Consider the following 21,839-nt stretch of genomic DNA (forward strand, 5'->3'; position numbering starts at 1 on the left):
AAGGTTAGGGTTATGTTACATTTTTAGGGTTACATTTGTGCTCACTGAGGGCTCATTTTTTACTGCAATATAAAGTCCTGTCCCTCTGTAGAAACAGCACAACCATGACAAGAAGTGAAGAAAACTCAGAAACGTCTCTGGTACCGCATGACACAGCTATAACGCCATAAATCATTACAAAGAAAAAATGTGAGTTGGATGTCGGTTTATTTTATAAAGCACACCTGGAATCAACATGGAAAATATTTTCCCAAGTGCCCTCAATTGTTACTGATACTAGAAAAAATGGCGACACTATACACTTGTTTTTCTTTCTGGCCTGTGTGAACACATCCTGCAGTTCAGCCGAGTTCAGCCTAAAAGTTCCATAATTTTTGTTACATGACTATTGGTCGCAGCTGAGTGCCAAGGAGTACAGATTGTTTTGCTTTTTGCAGGATCTAGTTAGAGCAATGGGTTCATTTTTAGAGAATTTTTGAATAAGACTTGTAGAATAAAATTATTTGATTAAATATTAAAATTTTTAGTTTAGATTTGGTTAAGTTTTCCAACCATACAGCTTGTCATGGATGATGAGTTGGAGGATTAATTTATTTATGATTCTGATAAATGGTGTCATTTGCTACATGCAGCCACATGTGCGAGCGAGATCCAGAATCTGTACGTGTTTCCTGTCGCACTTGTTTTCTTCTGTACTTTGGTGGCAGTTGGATTGAAAAACGGTGTTCAGCAGAAATCATTCCGATTACATTAAATTAGTCATCCGTTTATCTGCAAACGTACAGAAAATGTTGCTCAACTCCGGAGACAGCGGAGCAACATTTTCTGTACGTGTTTCCTGTCGCACTTGTTTTCTTCTGTACTTTGGTGGCAGTTGGACTGAAAAACGGTGTTCAGCAGAAATCATTCCAATTACATTAAACTAGTCATCCGTTTATCTGCAAACGTACAGAAAATGTTGCTCAACTCCGGAGACAGCGGACCGTCATGAGCTGTGGCGTTTTCAGAAGAAAGAAAAAAATTCCATTTATTTATTGTCTGTACGTAGGTTTTGTAAAGGTAACTTGCTTTTCAAACCGAGTGGCAGATTTTGGGGTTCAGAGGGATGATACTAAAGCAGTTTATCCTTACTTGTCTTCTTTAGGGGAAAAAAAAGTGTTTCCACTCTGTGCTTAGGGCGTCTCACTGGTTCTCACACCCTCTGTATGGTAAATGACTCTAGCACACAGAAACAAACCGGGGACAGTGGCTTGTCTGAGGGAAGCTCAGGGGCGGCGAAGGGAGTCATCCTGTCTGCTTCCTGTAAGAACAGGAAGGTGCTCCAAGAGTGCTTTTCTCAGAATAGACTCCCTGACTAAATTTAGCTGCTCTTCTTTTACAAACATCAGGAAATGCAGTAGAAAAACAGTACACACTGTGTCCAGTCACAGGAAACAACAGGTAACTGGGATCGTAGCATTTGATCCTAGAGTTTACTGTGAGACGTCAGTGGACAAGCGCTTCCTCAGTGGTTGCACTTTTCATCTTTATGGCTGACTCCAGGACCTGATTGTATTTAGTAAAACATTTTTCCTTGAGCAGTAATGAAAGCCATGCCAAAGCTGCCAATCACAGACGTGTGCGTATCTTTGTCCTGTCAGTGACTGACATATGACTATTTGTTATAGTGCCTCAGTGGGTAAACAAAAACAAATCCACTCTGATGGCACAGATAGTGGTTGTGGGACCTTCCTGCTTTTAATGAATCAATGGCACTCCTCCTTCCTGCTTTCCTTCCTTCCTTCTCATCCTTTGCCTCCTCTTTCCGCCCAACTTCTGCCTTGGGAACAAACAGCCGCAGGCACGTACATCCTTTTCCGAGTCAGTCATGTTTTGTGCTCCATTACATAAATGATTGCAGAGGTTACAATTTAAGAAAAAAACGAAACTAATTAGATCCCCATCCTAAAAGCCGTCTATCCCCATTTGTGCCATGTGAAACATGAGTCAGATGAAGCTTCCTCTTTGGTCAGCTTAGCACTCTTTAACAGACATCACAAGCGTCATCAAAAAGCAAATACAAACATTGCCTTTGTTATTGCAGGTCCCACATTTATCTAAGGCGATCATTAAGGGAATGGTTTGGGATCCAAAGGTGGGGTTCACGATTCCTTATGGTCCCTACACGGTGTACACAATGCTCATGTGCAACACTGTGGTCAACGGCATTGAGTTTAAGTCAGTGTACATCCCTCAGAGACAGAGTGAGTAAAAAAAAAACAAACAAACATAGATTTGTTTTGACTTTGCGAATTGTTTACCATTTTACAGTCTATATATTTGTCTCGATTTCACAGCTCTTGTCCTTAACAATGTGAAGATCACCCCAGAGCGTGTTAAAGTTTTGGTTGGGGACACCCTCATCCTCAACTGTAGTGGGGAGACCACCTATAATGGGAGAATCAACTTCACCTGGGATTTTCCAAGAAGAAAAGTAAGTTCAGGGTTCACTGTTGGTTGATGCTGCACTACTGTATGTCAAAAGATCTTTACGCATTGTAGCTGTGATGTATGCTACTTCCTTTGTCTTCAGGAAAACCGACATTATACAGAAAAGCCCAAACTCATACCTGCTCAGGTTCTTGTAATGAGCAAGACTTTAGTGTTGCCAAACATTACCATGGAGGATAGGGGAGTGTATCGCTGCAAAGCTGACCTTGAACCCACAAAGCACAAGAATGCTTCAGTAAAAGTCACTGTCTTTGGTGAGTATCCGTTAGATGGTTCATTGCAGGTTGTCAATATACTACTTAATTATCACACTCTGAAATGATCTTATAAGAATATGATCATAATTTTACTGTTATGTCCATTATTCTCTGGCATAGATTCCATTGTTTTTGTCTTCTGTTGCAGAGCATCCCTTCCTCAACGTCTCATACAGGCATGAGCGACCAAGCACAGTGATTGTCAATGAAGGGAGAAAGAAGTTTGTGTTTGACCCGAAGGTCAACGCTCTGCCACCACCTGACATGATAGCATGGTACGTAAAGGCTTACAGTCACAATAAATAAAGGTTGTGTAGTGAGTGTGGGCTCATCTGTCATAAACAACAATATATAATAATAGAGTTTATTATGGAGAACTTTTCTAATTACATTTGAACATTACAAAGTGCTATACCCCCATGTGGATTTAAAACACATGTTGTCTTTTTTTTCAGTCTCCAAAATTCCCTCTTTTTAGAGAAACTTTGAAAACACAAGGAATCATCAGCTTTTCAGCTTTTCTGACAGTCCTTGAACTAATCTGTGACCTATAGTTCTGCTGGAAAATGTAACCAGATGTAAGACTAAAATCATGATATTTAATCAAAATCATTTTATTCTACTTCTCAGAAGCATGTTCTTACATTGAATACATATGTAGTGCAGAGTATTAAGTATGGAAAAACATTAAAAATGTAAAAAGTTAAATATCTGTATCATGTGAAGCCACTACTTGTTTCCGTGATACTTGGACTCCCTAAAAGATGTTGGTTTCAGATTTTCATTTTTGTTAAATGAATAATAAAACAAAAGTAACTTTTGGTTGTCTTTTTAATGATTTATGGCACTATCACTGGGTCATGATGTGCAGAAGACATTTTGAATTTCTCTCTACTTCTCGCGATTGTTGTTTCATTTCCATAGAGATGTTGGACTTTATAATGTAGTGAAAAATGAACCCACAGTGAGTAAAAATGTGACAGGAGAGAAAAACACCAAGAAACTGCTCAGAGTTCAGGTCAACATCGAAACAAATTCAAAGGTACATTTTAAAACTAGGGCTACAAGGTGGCGCAGTTGGTTAGCACTGTTGCCTCGCAGCAACAAGGTTGCCGGTTCGCGTCCCGAAATCTTTCTGCGTGGAGTTTGCATGTTCTCCCCGTGCAGTGTGGGCTCTCTCCGGGTTCTCCAGCTTCCTCCCACACAGTCCAAAAAACATGTTGAGGTTAATTGGTGATTCTAGATTGTCCATAGGTGTGAATGTGAGTGTGCTTGGTTTTCTGTCTCTAAGTGTGGCCCTGTGATAGACTGGTGACCTGTCCAGGGTGTCCCCTGCCTTCACCCTAAGTCAGCTGGAATAGACTCCAGCCCCTCCCGCGACCCTTGTGAGGACTAAGCGATGTATAGATAATGGATGTATTTTAAAACTAATAGATAAAATCTCAGAGACACCTTAAATTATAACTTTGTAAGTCAAATATTTTCTTTTGATTTACGAATGTTTATGCATCATAAACAAACCATTCTGTGCCTTTATGTTTCAGGTATAAAGATGGGGTCCCCATACAGAAGAATTCCACTTGTTACAAGATGTCTGGTTTTAACCTGGCCATCACAGATGTGCAGCCGAAGCATGCTGGCATCTTCACCATAAGCCTGGGCAACAGATTGAAGGGCCTGTACAGGAATCTGAGCTACACTCTGGTAGTTGACGGTAAGCCACAGCCATAAACCTGGTAATGATTGCTGATCTGGTGGAAATGAAGGGGTGCCTTCCTCGGCTGTGGACTGAGGCTGCCCCGGCACTGCTGCTGCTTTCAGTCCAGTTCACTGGACGGCAGGTAGCAGCTCTAGTATGAGAGGAATTTGGGGGCTTGTTGATTCCAGGGCTGGATTGACGTAGCAGGGGCAGCTGTTGTTGATTATTGGGGCTCTTCTGCGGGGGCTTGGCTCAGTGTGTAAATGGCCCGAGCTCTATTCTGCACGCAGACTCCAGCCGCTCCAGACCCCCCCCCAGTCCTCAGCATTTATTTGCATCCTCACCATGTGTATATACAGTGCAGCTCATATAAACAACATGTTCTTTACAATATGTATACAGCTTGATTAAAAAAGCAAGGGCTGAGCATGTAATTCACTGTTATGATGACTGTAAAGAATACTGGTAACTGTTAACACAAGGGGCTATAAATGTTGTAGCAAGTTAAGTGGAAACTTGAATGGAGTCTGCTTGCTATAGAGAACAGAGAAGGGTAGAAGGGTGTATCTGTTACTTCAGGCTTACCACGGGAGGGGGGCAGAGCTATTTTCATTGCATTCTTTAAACATTTTCAAGGAATCCCAATAGCGTGCCAAAAAGTGGAAAAATCAGACCCCTTCTGGCTTGTATAAACTTTATTTATGATCCTTGACTGCCGCGCTTCAAAAACTTTTATTTATTGGAATGACAAAAAATAAAACACACAGACACAAATAAACAAAGTGAAGAGAGATTCCTGGTATCAATTAGAGAACTATTTTAAACTCTGTTCATCAGTTGTTTTGGAGTTGCTACAGTGCTCCAGATTGTGCTGTATGATGGCGGCTGTGTGCGGGATGCAGGTTTTTGCAGTTTGCGAAGCTTTGTCACTGTAGGAAATGCAGAGACTGGCTAAGTGTTGTGCACCGCCTCCTGAGGTGGCACAAGTATTTTTGTCTGTTGTTCATTAGAGCACACATGGTCGAAACACTGACCTAGGCATAGGCCACGGTGGGGTCGTTCTTTGACCTACAGCCTCAGGCTAGCCAATCATCCCGTCATCCTTCTCGTACACCACGTCTAAAGGACAACTGGTGTCAATGGCATGTTTTTCATGGCTATTCATCATAACTGTCATCCCTCATTATAGAGACATTATGAGATTCCACAATGCGCAGGAACGGGATGTTTGATGACTGATCTAATGATCTCTGTTTCTCTCTTTCTTCCTGTGCGTGTGTGTGTGTGTGTGTGTGTGTCTGTTTTGTGTGTGTGTGTGTGTGTGTGATTCTCTCTCTCACAGTGAAACCAACTATTTCGGAGGCGGAGCTTGCCAATGTGGACGTACAGCCCTACATGTCTGGCAAACAGCAGCAGCTAACCTGCACTGCTTATGGGTTGCCCCTGCCAACCATCACTTGGTTTTGGCAGCCGTGTAACTCAGACCCTACACTTAAAAAGTGAGTCACCCTCTTGCTATGTCCAACGCTTTGAAATGTTTAATCTGGACCTTCTGCATTCATGGTGCAATCTTCAATCACATTTTAAAGCTAAGCAAATTTAATGTTGCAAATATCTTACATCAGTCTAGTCACTATAAATCCATGCTTTAAGTAGCTTAATATATAACAGGACCACATTGTGAATACCCAGCAGATTCAAAATCAATATAACATGCTATCATTTAATTTGCATTAAGTGTGGTGTGTCACTCAGCTGTTGTGTCGTGTTTAGTTTGAACTGCCAGTGTACAGAATAAGAGTTAAAGAGTGGATGTAGGTTGCTTCTACCTCCTGAAGCTTCTCTTTGACCAGAAAACTCCTTCTATGTTTATCTCTTTGACTGAGCAACAATGGTGGACAGTGTAAAGACTAGAGCTTTAAATATGCAGTCATGGTTTTTTCATTTATTTTTTAAAACTGGACAAACTTATCGATAATCAAATAGTTGTCTAGTCTATGAAATCAAAAAAAATATATAGGAAAAATGTTGATCATTGTTTTCCAAAAACAAAGATAACAAATGTCTGGTTTTGTCCACAACTCAAAGATTTTCCCTTCACTGACAAAGAGGAGGAAAGAAACCAGAATATCTTGACTTTTTATTCTTAAAAACAAAAACAAATAGTCAGATGACAATTAACTTAATGGTTGACCACTAATCGGTAAATCATTGCAGCTCTGCAAGCTTCACAATCCCAAACACACAGCCAAGCAGCAGCACAAACTTGAGAGATGTGATTGTAGGATACAGAACCACCGGTCCAGCCCGGGGATCCCACTATAAAACAGATCTGTATTGACTCAATTGACTCTGTCCCAGAACATGACACATTAATCAAGGGTCTGCCGCCCTGGAGAACTGCCCTCTCATTTGTGGTTGTGGTTCTGTAGACTGATGGGGGAACATGAGGGAGATATATTAATCTCACATTCCCTAAGCTATTACAGAGCTGAACAGAACTGAGTGTATAAAAGCGACTGTGCACGAATACCGGCCTGGTAGTGAACCCACACCAAAGTGAACATTTGAGCGTTCCCTCAGCCCCTGACTTGTCAGTGGAAGCAGGAACCTTGTGAGTCGTAAGATCAGGAAAACAATGGGTCATTACCCCTGGGTTATCAGGCCCCAACACCATTGATAAAAACAACACCGTCCACTGAAAGAGAGTAATTATGTTACATGCTAGATGGCGTTAATCCACCAGCATCATTTTAGTCATTAAATCATCTCAGGAAATCACTTGTACTTGTGAGATTTCTGATAAATATTAGCAGAGGGTTACTAAGGTTAGTAAGCACCTCTTTCTGCAGACCCAAAGATAATCAGTGCTGGCACCAGGAACAGTGGCTGGGCCGTGGCAGGCAGCTAATGAGACAGAGGAACAGCTATGGCCTGGTGGGAGGCCAATTGTGCAAAATGTTTGTTTTATACAGCTCTGACCCTGCAAAGTACCTGTCACTGTAAATCCAACATGCAGCCCTTCAAGATCATATCTCATCTTAATCTTTGTGAGTTTGGAGAGGAGGGGAAAGGCAGGGTCTGGAGCGGGTTTAGAGGTGAGGGGAGCTTGCTGTGTTGGATGTGGAATGAGGCTGATAGTGTTGGGGGCAAAAATATGGGGATGTCTTTATCTCCAGGTTGAGAAGTTATCAGTTGTCCCTTGCTGACCACCAAGGTCCGAGGATCAACCTTATCTCCTCTGGCCAGAAGGTGTGGGGGGGGTTCCTGTTGGAGGTGACGCACAGCTCAGCCCTTCCTGTCGCTGTTGCTGTTTCCTTCTCTGCCTCTCCACTCATCAAACTGATTGTTCACCACCACAGGCGGTGAAGGCTTTGGGGGCGGGGGGGTTAAATCAAGGCTTTCTCTAGGTTTTGCAACCCAGACTGCCTGGTCTAGACCTGAACTCTACTACAGATACGTCTGTCAGTGCAAGAGAGGCCTTCAAAATTTAGTTTTACATCATAAACATATGATCTGGGCAGGATGTGTATTATTGTTACGCTAACATTCCCATTTAAAACAACATGAAAGTCTGTTTTTGTCATCTTTGTTGCATTGTTCAGGGTCCAATGTGGTCTCTTTTTCTCTGTCCTGCAGTTGTTTAGCTTACACTGAGCCAGTTCTGGTCAACACTGATGATAGAAGCAATCAGTCCCAAAACTGGATCAAGAACATAATTGTCAAGCCTGAACTGGTTAAAGGAAAAAACAAGGTATGTAGTCATTTTATGTGTAGTGTTTCCACATTTTTTTCAGACAATGGATGCACTTGTAGCCTGCTCTTTCACCATAAAGTGAGGCTGACAAATAGAGGTGTCTAATTCAATAGAAGGATTTATACAGTATGAGAACTGGATCAAGAAGACGTCTACAGATACAAAATAGCCACTGGCTAAGACAGATGCTCAGGAGTTGAAAGTCAGATTCAACATTTTAAATCCACACATGGTCACAGGAGGATTTGTGGATTGGCAGTGATGCAAGTACTTTTCTTCACTGAAGATGATTAATTTTGTCTGCCTTAGTTTTGACTTATGTAACTGTGACCAAAACCCATGAAAAAACCCTCAGCAGACCCCTTTGAAAATGTCGGTTTTGCTAGTTTTACTTTATTCTTGAAATAAGCAACCAGAAAAATATGTGACAATCACTTGGTTTCATGCATATCATGTGCTATGTCTGAAAAGCAAGATCCCATATTGACAAAGGCATTTACAACACGATGAGCTAATACACTAGCTTAACTGCAGTGAAGTCTCTAGCACAGCGTTTCTGCCTTTTGAGAGCCTGAAATGGAGCACCAATAACTGATAGACAGTTAATTCTCCAATAGTGGAGTGAAATACACGATCTCTTTCACTGTTTTCTTTTTATATGAAGAAGGTTAATAAATAAACCAGCTGCACATTAATCCTGCCAATGAAGCATCTTTTATTCTCACATTAGTTAATCTTTAGACTTTTTGAGATTCTCAAGGCTGTAAAACATGGCCTTTCATGTGCCACAAGCTTTTGTTACATAGGAACATATACAGTGGTTCTACGTAATGCAATTCTAAAATATATGACGATCAAAACATTTACGCAGATGGAGCAGTCACACCTATGCAGTAAGCAGATGTAGTTGTCTTGTATCTCAGAATGTTGTTTTCTGTGAAGTCAACTCTGAGGCATCAATGTGGAATCTGCCAGTGTGTCAGACATATTGCCATAGAAATCCCAAACATGAGCACAAGTTGCAAGCTGTATACATCACTGCAAATGTCCTGAGGAAGCCTGTTACTAAAACTGTTCACCCCAGACATAATTAAGAGCAGGCCTCTGCTGCCTCGCCTTAGTCTGTCTATCGCAGTAGGTTCAAGAAACCCATTACAGCAAACTGGGTCAAATTAGGCCACAAATTCATTGGCAAGAGAGAGCATCAGTGATCGTTGTTAATCCAAACTTTTTTGACCTGTTTCTGGTGCTAAAGGTGGTGATTTATGGACTTCTTCTGTCTTATTAAGTATTAAATGAAATTTACAGTAATTCTTTGCAGAAGAAGCATTGTAAATTTGGCCATTTTCACAGGGCATCAGCTCTAATAAGTGTCTAACATAAATATGGAGGCACTACTTATTCACAAGTACTTGTGGCCAGTCGCTGGTGCTTTATGAGGGTTAGGACTAAGGGTCAATGATAACAAGCAGCAGTTTAAAAGAAGAGGGATTTGTTGGAAGCAAATTCCTCTCTGTCACCCCACATAAATCGTGTTGGCCCGTGAATAAGAACATAGTCAGGGTTGGGCCTCCGAGTGGCTCCCCAGAAGGCCCAGTTGAGAGGGAGACTGGCCCAGGTCAAAATATAAGGAAAACACAGGGGAAGACATGGGCACAGAGGTCACAGTGTGTCTGATCAGGTCACCTTTTCAGGACTGTGCGCAATCGTTTAAATGACTGTTTTCAATCTCAGGTTACATCATGGTGAGTAATAGGCGTAACATTATACCATAAGACCATTCCATCAGTGTTTTGACAAATGTCATGTCAGCATGTATTGGACAATACGAGCCAACACCTATTCTTTTACTTCCTGACTGTTTGTTTGGTGAACATTGTAAGAACAGAGACACCGAAAAGGTTTCATGGCTACAGCTGGGCCTGTGAGCGTCAACACAATAGCTCCTGCTAGCCCAGGAAGTTTAGGCCAGTATACCCCAGACAATACACCCACATCATTCACTCTCTTTGATGTAGCTGACTGCCCCCAAAAAACAGATGTCACTGTGAACACTAAACAGAACCCCACGCAGTCTGGCCCTCGTCCAAGTTTCACTTATTATTTTGTCAATTTAAACTAATAAAATTTTGTACTAGCGTTAAAATCGAGCGTGGCATTAGAAGTGCTTTCCAGGAAGTTAATATGGAGCCCCAGCTCTAGATATATCATACAGGACTGAAAGGGAGTCAGTGGGCTTTAAAACTCCAGATGTATCCTTTCATTAATGTCAAACACTGGGGATTATAAAACACACCAGGGTTGGTCCAGACTTCTCACTTATTTGTTAACAGCAACTCAGGACTATGATGATGATTAAAACCTCACAGATAAATCACAGTGTCACAGTGGAAATCTGAATTGATGTTTAAGTTATTATGTTATGTGCTGCTTTAAATAATTAATAATAATTACCTTTTCAATCCTGATTAGACTGTGAGTACGTTGGTGATTGGAGAAGCCCACGTGTCAGGAAAGTACTCCTGTAAGGCCGAGAATGAGGATGGCGAGAGCACAATGACAAAGCCTTTTTACGTCGATGGTAAGCGAGTCACCAAAATGCAAGAGCTGAAATATTTGCATTTGTATCTTAATTATGCAAGCTTAATGCTCAGCTGATTTGTACACAGTCATAGAGTTTGATCATAATTGTAAAGAGTCCTACCCCATGCACTGGATTCCTGCAAATAATCTACGTACACACAGTGTAATGAACTGCAAGGAGCAGTGAAGGAATGTGCAGATTGTATTGTGCAATAAAGAGACCAGAGGGGGGCATTAATTGAAAACATCTTCCAGTGTAGCTGAACAGCTTCAGGGCGGAAGAGAGGCAAACATGTCCAGAGCCATATGGAGTGCTATAATGGCACGCGTTTAAAAACAGCTATGAATAACTGCATTCCTTCTCCGGTGCCAGCAGGTCATTCCTCTTTCTCGGTGAGGCTTTGAGTGCAAGGAGAATTTGCTTTTTTATGTGCATCTGAGCATTTCCAAATGTTCCCCAAATGAATATCCATTGAGACAGTTATGTAATAACAGCAGGGATGAGGTGTCACCAGGCGCAAGCACAGTTCACTTTGCAACAAAGTGAATCACATTCCCCTAAAAGTTATGTGAGTCCCATCTTCTGAAGGGTGAAGGACTGCTTTTTGAGACTGAGCTATTCAGGTGAACCCACAATAAAGGGGGATGCCAAGTACCAAACATTATACTCCCAGAGTGAGAGTTTTCCCAAGAGGAATCTAGCTCTCGTCCAGAGGTGAGGAAGACGGGGATGATGGAATGCCGCTAAAAAAGAGGACAGAATTGTAACAACAGCTGTCTTCTCTTACGGAACAGAGAATGCTTTCCAGCAAACTGAATAAACAAGCACAGTCTGCTTCCCTTGGGGCACATACTCAGCCTCACTCCAATTGGATGAGTGCAGAAGCGCCATCAGCAATGCTGTCCACCGGCAACGTGCTTCCAATTAACAGTGATGAAACAGGAAATAACTGCAAATTTGACATTCCTGGCCTTTTGACGAGCAGCTTTGTGTCCAAAGCTATTGTCCAAATTAGAATCACTAACCAGCAGGATACGTGCATGCGTGTAAAACAGATGTGAAATTCAGTTTATTCATAATTAACACCTCTAGTTGACCACTGAGTATATCTGTAACTACGGATGATTTACCACAACTGGAATCCTAAATTACCACATTTTTCTAATTTGTTATGTTAGATCACCCCGACGAAATTACCACTGAACCTCACACAGCCATTGAGGGGAATGACATCACTCTGACCTGTCGGGCAACCCGTTACCTCTACACAGACCTGCAGTGGTTGGATTCCAGGAATCAAACGGTCACGTCCAACGTGTCTAGTCTCCAGCTCAGCCGATACTCCATTTCCCTTTCCCTCTATCTGCATAATGTGTCCCAAAACAGCACTGCAGGGTACAAATGCCAAGCATACAAGCTCCACAAGAGGGTTGAAGTCAAGACTGCTGCACTTACTGTGGTTGGTAAGTTAGAGAAGGATGTGGCACTGCAACTGTGATTGCAGGATCATTTCTATATATTGCATCTATTATCAAATAGTAAGCTGATGTACTAGCTCTGTTGTAGAAGTGTACACATGTATGGGCATGCCACTAAAAGTTAGCACACACAGGAACACAGAAAACAATCTTGTAACACTTAATGAGTCACTTTCTAAACAAGACGGTAATGGAGTAATGGCACATCTACTTTAAACTGTTTTTTTTCTTTGGTGCAGCAAGAACACAACCATGGCTGAGTCAAAATCTGACTAATCAGGATGTGAACAGCAGCAGCACCCTGGTCCTGGCTTGCTATGCTTCGGGAGTTCCTCGACCCAACATCATGTGGTACAAAAATGGTGTTCCAGTGGAAGAAAGTCCAGGTAACCCCGAGAATATTATTACATATGTGGTGACTATCATATAGCAATAACCTTTTGTAGGTTTTTGATATTATGGTACAGGGTGGTGCGGCAACACGTAACCTAGAGGAGAGTTTGAAGAGAATTAATACTTTCTACATAGTCAGAGTAAAGGTTGCATTCATGTACTCATTTTTATAAACTACAAGAAGAGAAATATGCTTTATGCTATGTCTGATTTCTGCTGAAAATATTATTTCTGGTTAATGGCGTTTTTCTTTCAAGCAAAAAGCTTCCATTTTAAAAATATATCAAGTGTACAATACCTTCTATTCTGTATAAAGACTGCCTCAGCTGTAGTGAAAGACAAAATATGTACACGCTCAAGTGCCTGAACACTCATCCTCCACCTGCATGAAAATGCAGTGTTGAGAGTTAAATGCCACACTTTCTCAAACTTTATGGTATCATTAACTGAAGGTTTGTGCTTTTCAGGTATTACACTCGGCAAAGACGGGGCTCTGACCATCGAAAGGGTGAAGAAAGACGATGAGGGTCTGTACGAGTGTGTCGCCAGCAATGTTGAAGGCTACGCGAAAACAAGTGCTGTTGTTACTGTGCTCGGTGAGTCATTCAGGCGCTGTGGGATGTTCACTACATAAACATCAAAAAATATCAACGCTCCCACCTGCTGCTTTTACAGTCCTCGGTGTGAGGCGACGTCTACTCTCTGCAGATCACATCGAATACACTAATCATTAGCTCAAGCAGTGAAGTCAATGCCTCTTCTGCATGCCCAAACATCTCAGAGGCCTCGTGGCCTGTTCCCTTGTCACCACTACAAATAGCTCTGGTCAGACTTCAGTGAGAAAAGTCTCCCCTGACAGAAAATTTGTGGCTGCCAGGAATGCCAAGTGAATTCCTTCTTGGGTTTTATGATCATGGCTTTGGCTGAGGGCCCTTACCTAGAGGACACAACCTCTGTGAAGTGTTAAGAGGTCCACTAATGAGTCGAAAAAGATTGACTGCTACAGCTACCAGGGGACTGGAAACATACAGCAGATAATTGGAGTAGAAGGTCTGTTTCATACCATGTGTGTACCTCTCTACCTTTGCATGAGCCATGAATTGTACATGTGGAAAGGAGATATGATATCATGCAGCCAGGTTTCTCCACATGTTGGCACTTAAATATATTCTTGTTAAGCTGAACTTCTATTTCGCTTAAGGATCAGCTTTGTAATTATTGTTATCTTTCCATCTTCACCATGAAAATTTATCAACAACATGCTGTATGCATATCCTGCTATGGCTCTTTAGTCAAGGACTGTTTGAAACAAGAGCCAGAAAATCGTTGTGCTTATTCAAAGGATATGAGCCTTTAGAGTGTCAACATGAACGGTTAGAAAAACAGTGTTTCGAAAAAAAAAAAAAGGTGGTATGCATGTCCCAAACAAACATGAAATAAACACTGAAGCGTGTTTGCACTTCCTTTATATACAATGTCGCAAAGAAAATTTATGAAGAAACAAATCAACTAGAATGACAAAGAATGGCGCAAAATGAAAGTCCCAGCGTCATGGGTCGAAAACCACGCTCTTTGTTTGTAAATTTGTAACAGGCTGTTTGCTTTTGATCCCAAATCCCCGTCAATATCGTATGACAACTTATGAGATCACAAAAAAGCACACAGTGATTTTGTGCTAAACAGGCTTGGTTTACGACAGTTCTTCTCATTCCAGGAGATGAAGGGAAGCCAAACGTTGAGGTCATAATCTTGGTGTGTACGGGAGCTGCTGCCACGTTCCTCTGGCTGATGCTTATCCTCTTCATTCGCAAGCTGAGGAAGGTAAGGCGTTACATTACTTCTTTTCTCAGAAACCGCATAAGATTAGCGTTTGCCAGCACATGGGAAGTGACTGATTGCATTTTGGAAATTTTATTCCTTCTCTGTTATGAGAGTTAGCAATAAAGGCTCCTGGAAGTGACTCACTTATGGCTGTTGTGAAATACAGTTTAAGTGAAAGATAAATTTAGCCTGTATTTCTGCTTTTCACATTTCCTGACAGTAAGTGCTGAACTTAGGCTTTCTGTGTACAGTATGTCCTCACAGGAGACCATTATGTGTTCGTGCAAAACAAGTGAGGAAACGTTTTTGTGCTTTCATCTCGGTCATGTGTGCAGAGCAAGAATCTCCCTGCTCACATCAACATTTTCCATAAAATGAAAGCTAAGTTCCATAGGTTGTCATAGATAAATACTGATGTTTATCTTCTTAATGCTTCAGCAACCTGCACACTACAAGATGGGCCCTTCCATCATCATTGATCCTGACGAGTATCCCCTGGATGAGCAGAATGACCTTCTTCAGTATGACAGCAGCAAATGGGAGTTTCCCCGAGACCGCCTGCGACTAGGTGAGCACTGTGCAACGTGTTAAAAAAAAAGTTTTCATACTTTATAACTTTCATATATTACAGGGAGCAAATTTAGACACTTGGTGCCCCCTATGAGTTTTAAACAGGTTAATAAGGTATTTGGGGGTTTTATGCATAATTTGGGCTTTTTGTTAAGCCTACATTTGAAACTTTCTGCAGTGTTCATGTTTAAATGATGTTCAAATAGTAACAGAGCATTCAGAGTCAGGGTCTGTTGTCTCACAGTAGTAAAACTGGCTGAATAAGGTACAACACAGGTGACCTGATTGACGAGTAGTTAAGGTGCCATCAGTCCCTGCTTTGGTTGTCATTCCCCTGCTCTCTTTCCACACATTTCATTTCTATCTTTACTGCACCATTCAAAAAAAAGAGACACTGCCAAAAAAATCTTTAAAGAATAAGAAAATGAGCACATCACACAACTGTTTATTAATTGTAGTGATGAATTTGATGTTATTGCTTTTTCAAATTTGCCCGTGTATTATTTAATGTGTCAAACAGCACTGACGTTTCTAGTTTTTTTTATTGCACTTTGACAGTTTTACAGTTTGCAGATGACACAAATGTTTCTTTTTCATAAAAGTTCATCATAGGTGAAGTTCATAGTCAGCTCATACGTACACAGATACATTAAGATACATGGAGTAGGTGTCATCCCTCTCTGCAGCCGGAGCGAAGGGTCATTACTTTTCAGTGACCTGCGCTGTCATCCAGTCTTAAGCGAACCATAAATTCTCTCTGTGGTGATCACAGCTCCGGTGGGTCGTTTTAATTACAGAGCCTGACCGACAGGGAATACAGTCGCATTTTTTCCACCCCAGGGACAAGAAGCTCTAATGTCGTCCCACTTATCAAATACCTTCTTCCTTTTCCAGGCAAAACTCTCGGTCACGGAGCTTTTGGAAAAGTTGTCGAGGCTTCTGCCTTTGGGATCGACAAGCTATCAACCTGCAAGACTGTTGCGGTCAAAATGCTGAAAGGTAGGATGTCGAACAGTCCGGTGATTTTTAGGCTTTGAGTTAATTATAATTAGAAATTAAAAGGAAATGAAACTGACACATTCTGTTATTTTAGGGCCAGCGCTAATGTCACACCATTCACTGCTGTATGTGTAACAGATGACTGTCAGATATCTTTCATTTCTGCACAAGATTTATTTCTTCTGCATGTTTCAGACTTATAAGCTACAGCAGCACATGCGCAATTAATGTTTGTGTGGCATATTCATTTAAAGCAAAGAATTCAATGTCTGTTCCTCCCAAAGTACAGGTTCTTTAAGCGTATCCCTGATGAGGAGTTTGAGTGTACACATGTGACACCTCAGATCAGAATGTCCGAGATTTGCAGGTGAAAAAGAGTTCAGACGTGTAAGACACAAGTACAAATTGACCAAAAAAATTGTGTTTATGTTATGTAGTTGTAGAGATCCTAACATTTGGAAACAATCCTTTCTCGGGTCTTGATTTTTGAGGCAAGTTATTTACAATCTCATTTTCTCATTCCTATGTCTTTCCAAATAATCACAACGAACTATAAATGTTGGCTCTAAATGAAAACAAGAAAACAAAGAGAGAGAAAAGAGTTTTGTCTTCACTTGCTTTGTTTTTTTCATTTAAGCGAATGACACTTTTAATTTTCTAAAACGAGAGAAGCAAACTGCAGAGCTCTCAGTGATATGTGGATGATGTATCAGTGAGGATCAAACACAGGGCTGCTACGTAGACGTATTGCTCACTGTCTTATCATTAATCATGTCTCAGCATAAATCACAGGCTCTGCGAGAGGAACAGACTCTGGCTGTTGTTAGTCGTAGGTCAAACTTAATGGAAAGCAGCAGGTCTCCTCAAATTGACCGTGATTTAGCCAGAGACTCCCTGGCTGCTCTCGCTTCCAGCTCATAAATATGTGTTTGGTCAAAGCAACACAGAACAACCTCTAAATCTTGATTTTCATAATCTAAAGCTGAAGACGTTATATCATTGTTCATATTTATCAAAATCGGGTATGTAATATGAGCGTTTCTCGTTTTAATTCTATGAATGTGTTCTTTGTATCTTAGAGGATGTCCTCGACCTAAAGCTGCTTCATATTAAAGCAATATTATTGTTTTTCCACCATATTTCATTTCATAAAACTACATTTGCATGGTAATCCATCAAACATTTTTTCCGTTTGAAAAACCTGCAAAGACTGAACTTTATCATCTTCTTAAGGCAAAAAAATATATATATTTATAAGAAAACAGCATTTACCATTATTACCACAATCAAAAATACTCCATCAGTATTAGAGAAGTACGAAAAAAAATTGGGAGAGCAAGTGAATCTCTCAGAGGAGAAAACAACAAATGGTTTAGAATCTGGGTGTCTCACTGCAAGTACTATTTTTAGTTCAGATTTTGGGGGGAAAAATTAAATACAACTGCAAAGAATTTCATAAAGTTTCCGTTCATTGCCTTTGAGAGGTTGACACCATGTAGTGTTGACATTCTGATATGAAGTTTGTGTTCCACTACATTTGAAAATACATTTTAATAAGACAAGCAACCTGTGTAGACTTGCTTCTTTTTCATGCTTTTATCTTCGCACATGAATGTAGCATCGTTCAAAGATTCTACAAATTACAAAAATATTTTCTTTTATGTAAAAGTGTATATAATTTTTGCTGAAGTATTTACTGATCCACCAACCAATGCTGAACAAATCCTGTGCATGCTTGCGTGTTTACAGGAGGTGCTACATCAAATGAGCGGAAAGCCCTGATGTCAGAGTTAAAGATCCTGATTCACATCGGTCATCACCTCAATGTGGTCAACCTGCTGGGAGCCTGCACGAAACCTGGAGGTGAGCTTTATTACTGAGTTTGAACAGAAGCTGTGTAAAGAAGAAAATGATATTTAATTACTGCGATGCTGCCCTCCATTTTTCATGGCTTTCTTTATTGTGAAAACAACCACATGTCGCAGCAGTAATCATAAGAAATGTGCCATCTCAACAGGACCCTTGATGATGATAGTGGAGTTCTGCAAATACGGCAACTTGTCCAACTATTTGAGAGGCAAGAGGGATGACTTCCTTGTGTACAAGGTGAGTCATGAGCTGCATGATTTTAACTCTCCAGCTCACTTGCTTTCTTATCTCGAGCTCAGCAGTGAGAGCAGGGAGTGGCTGTTTTGATAAGTGTCATGGAAGTTCTCATGTTTGAAAGATGCAAACACTCTGCAGATTTACAGACTGGGTGTGATGAATCAGGTCCATTTTCAAATCACACAGCCACTCAACCATGTAGAAAAGCTCAATGCATATTAGCCTTTAAGCTCCTCTCATTGACCATGATGCATGTGTGCCGTTCAGAGCCAGGACGGTAAGGTGGTGACCTCAGGATCGGGCTGTGAGCTGAGCGAGCTGATGAAGCGCCGCCTGGAGAGCGTAGCCAGCACCGGAAGCTCCGCCAGCTCTGGCTTCATCGAAGATAAGAGCTACTGCGACTCAGAGGAAGAGGAAGAAGGTAAAGGCCAAGCACGTCTTGCTTCCCTTCAACCCCCACACCCGTCCCTGTTTGTCCCTCCCGCTGTCTCCCTGCTCCCCCACCTCCGCTCCTCCCCCTCCTGCCCAGCAACCAAAGCTCCCCTCAGATTGTTTTCTAGTCCGACTCTGATGGGACGTTTCCTCCTCCTGTACAGCAGTACAATCACTGCAGCAGGAGCCACTGTCACCCCACTGAGTCTGGGGAGGCGTCTGTTTATTTCCTGTCCTGACCCGAGCATCGCTCTGCTCTCTGGCTTCAGCTCAGCACGTCAGCCATGTTGTTTTTGATGTGTTATTTCTGGTTTGATTAGCTGTTTACTCAGGTGGGCCAGTGGAAGGGCTCCTTGTGAGTTCCTCTATCAGACCCCCGACCGGCACACTGCGCCCATTACTGCACGTTTCACCTGACATCCGAAACTAGACAGGATTGTAATTTGTTTTTATCGTTTCTTCTGTAAAGGATGTTTTAAAGACATAGTGTGTAGGAGGAGACAAGTACGTGACAGAACAGACTGTTAAGATGACACGCTGTAGTCCAGAACGTTACATTAAAAGTTTCCTGATTTATCTGACAGGCGTGGAAACCTGCAGATCACACTGACTGCATTTAAAAACATGAGCAGGATTATTACTGTAAATTTAATGTCCATTTATTGTATACCCAGACAGAAAATCATGCTGACTGGGAACTTCATGTTCTTTGTTTTACAGAATCTGAGGACTTATATAAGAGAGTTCTGACACTGGAAGATTTAATTTGCTACAGTTTCCAAGTTGCAAAAGGCATGGAGTTCTTGGCATCACGCAAGGTATTATCTTCTTCAGAACAGAACAACCTTTACATTTCACTGTATTTTGTTTTTTAAATCTTACATAATATAGTGAAGGATCACAGTGCTGACCCTTGTTTCATGAGAACATTTAAATCAGAAGAGTGTACAGGTAGAACCAAACTGGCTCACACTACAAGTGCTCAAAGAGCTGTCAGATATATTAAAATTGCTGAACTGTAAATAAATTATCTTGCTACAAATGACAACCTGAACCTCTGATCCCCCAAAACCAACCAGCAGGTTTGAAAGGCATGATGTTTTTTTAAATCACCTACATTTTATGTTTTGTTTTTTTTTAAATAAGTAAACAAAGAAATAACAACTTTTTATGATTAATGGTAATTGAAATGTGTTATAGTGCAAAAAAAGATAGTTTTGAGTTCTCTTTGCTTCTAGCAATTGTTGTGTTGTTTCCATAGAAGTGCAGAACTTCATATTGCAGTTTTTAAAAAAACAACAAAAAAACAACTGCCTGGGGTTCAGAGGGTTAACTAGTATGGTTAAATCAGCAAAGTGCCCAAATAGAAGTAAACTGGTTCACACCCAGTGTGTTCCAGGAGTTGTCAAGTAGTTGTTGGATTGTAAATGAAAAAAACATACCACAAAGGACAACTTAAAAGAGACCACACCGCCTCTACTATGACCCACTTTACTTTTGTTTTTGTATAATCTTGCCCTTGTGGTTTTTAAAGGATGTCAGTTTAGAGCTCATTTATTTTTCAAGTCATTCATCGTTTTGGGGAGACCGGATGAGGCTGATTAGAGAATGAAGTTATTGTTATAAATTCTACAACAGACTATTTCTTAGCCTGAGTATGAGGGGGGATTTCCTATTGTAATGTCACTGATGACTTGACCATATGTTTCTCCACATGCAGTCTTCCATTTTAAAGTCCAAGATATGTAGAAAACTTATAAACGTAAATGTCTCTTTAAACATGATTTCTTCTTTTTCATTTAGTGCATTCATCGTGATTTGGCAGCACGAAACATCCTGCTCTCTGAGAATAATGTTGTAAAGATTTGTGATTTTGGACTCGCCAGGGACATCTACAAAGACCCGGATTATGTGCGCAAAGGAGATGTGAGTTTATTAAAGCCTAGAATCGTTGTGTGTTTATTTTTTACAGCTGTCTGGTATTTACTGTCACAAAGAAAATGCTCAGAAGCATTTAAAATTAATAGATAACAGGCAATAAACATAAGCTACAAGTCACTTGGTAGATAAATTCACCAGCTCTTAGAAGTGTCCCACAAAATTATGTGTTTGTTTGAATAGTCAATGAAGAGCCCTGCTTAGGAGACTCATTCAGGCTTAGCTGGATCAAACCTGCCTGCACAATTTAGACCAGCTTGTTTTCCACTGATGTAACAATGCAGTTAGTGTTGACATTATTAGGAGGCCTGTCCACAGGTGAGATGAGGCAGTAAATCATTTCTTATCTCATTTCTCGTGTACAGGCTAGACTGCCACTCAAGTGGATGGCACCTGAGGCTATTTTTGACAAGATCTACACGACTCAGAGCGACGTTTGGTCCTTTGGTGTTCTTATGTGGGAGATCTTCTCTCTGGGTAAGTGTCATGGGTCAGTGCTGACCACTGGAGTTATAGTTCCTGCGCACGCTTTTTAAGATACGGGAACGCAAAAGATACACACCCACAGTCATTCAGAGTGCAGACACAAAAAAATCCATTTGTGAAAGCAGCCAAATATCTAAAATGAACTTAACACACACAAGGTCTGAAGTAACGGTTTAAACATGGCTACAAAGGTGGGTTGTATTACTGGAGGTTGAACGCCAGCCAGCTTTAGATCAGGCAATCACAGTCTTGACAAGACTGTTTTCAAGCAACAGAAGGCCCCTAACAGAGCATCTCTAAATTAATACAGCCCTAAATTATCTGCATGCATACTGTTGGTACTTTAGTCAAAAATATATAACAAATATTTGTTGGTGGACAGTAACATGTCAAAGACAGCTTGCATTGCATTACAATTATCCAGCAGAAGTTAAAAACAGCATATAGACGTAATACTGTATTGAAGTGTTTGCAGTCTTTACAGTGGTGATTATTTTTTGTGTTCATAATAGTTTTCATGCCTTTCATACAAATAGATTTTAAACGCTGCTCTCTATAATTAAAGGGAACGGTTAAATCCTGACTGAAATGACAATACTGACATTAACTTAACATTTACTGGCAGTTTATGTTTATTTAATAACATCTCCACATATGCAAAAAATCTGACAGCTCAGTTAAACACTGGGTTCTGTATCATATATGTTCAGTGAGAGGAGAGCTTCAGCTCGGTGGACTTGATCGGTGCCCCCAGCTATAGAGCCTCTCCAGATGTACTGGGTAATAACTGTCTTCTTTCACTGTGTAATTGTGCCTTTGGGACAAAGGG

The 21,839-nt window shown here is 41.0% G+C and overlaps 1 protein-coding gene across 2 annotated transcripts in view; it reads left to right on the plus strand.

Annotated features, from left to right (window-relative positions):
• Positions 1-21,839, plus strand: part of kdrl (kinase insert domain receptor like) — a 49,256-nt gene that overhangs the window by 11,324 nt on the left and 16,093 nt on the right. For both annotated transcript variants that reach the window (XM_008303798.1, XM_008303806.1), the window contains exons 5-24: positions 2,084-2,243; positions 2,337-2,473; positions 2,573-2,744; positions 2,896-3,022; positions 4,292-4,461; positions 5,789-5,945; positions 8,086-8,200; positions 10,676-10,784; positions 11,966-12,250; positions 12,505-12,651; positions 13,126-13,254; positions 14,373-14,479; positions 14,918-15,047; positions 15,944-16,048; positions 17,798-17,911; positions 18,066-18,154; positions 18,422-18,575; positions 19,307-19,404; positions 20,390-20,512; positions 20,890-21,001. In XM_008303798.1, the coding sequence (XP_008302020.1) occupies positions 2,084-2,243; positions 2,337-2,473; positions 2,573-2,744; positions 2,896-3,022; positions 4,292-4,461; positions 5,789-5,945; positions 8,086-8,200; positions 10,676-10,784; positions 11,966-12,250; positions 12,505-12,651; positions 13,126-13,254; positions 14,373-14,479; positions 14,918-15,047; positions 15,944-16,048; positions 17,798-17,911; positions 18,066-18,154; positions 18,422-18,575; positions 19,307-19,404; positions 20,390-20,512; positions 20,890-21,001 (2,740 nt within the window). The remainder of the gene's footprint in view (positions 1-2,083; positions 2,244-2,336; positions 2,474-2,572; positions 2,745-2,895; positions 3,023-4,291; positions 4,462-5,788; positions 5,946-8,085; positions 8,201-10,675; positions 10,785-11,965; positions 12,251-12,504; positions 12,652-13,125; positions 13,255-14,372; positions 14,480-14,917; positions 15,048-15,943; positions 16,049-17,797; positions 17,912-18,065; positions 18,155-18,421; positions 18,576-19,306; positions 19,405-20,389; positions 20,513-20,889; positions 21,002-21,839) is intronic.

This window comes from Stegastes partitus, unplaced genomic scaffold (genome assembly GCF_000690725.1).
Source record: "Stegastes partitus isolate 25-593 unplaced genomic scaffold, Stegastes_partitus-1.0.2 Scaffold39, whole genome shotgun sequence".
Taxonomy (NCBI): domain Eukaryota; kingdom Metazoa; phylum Chordata; class Actinopteri; family Pomacentridae; genus Stegastes; species Stegastes partitus.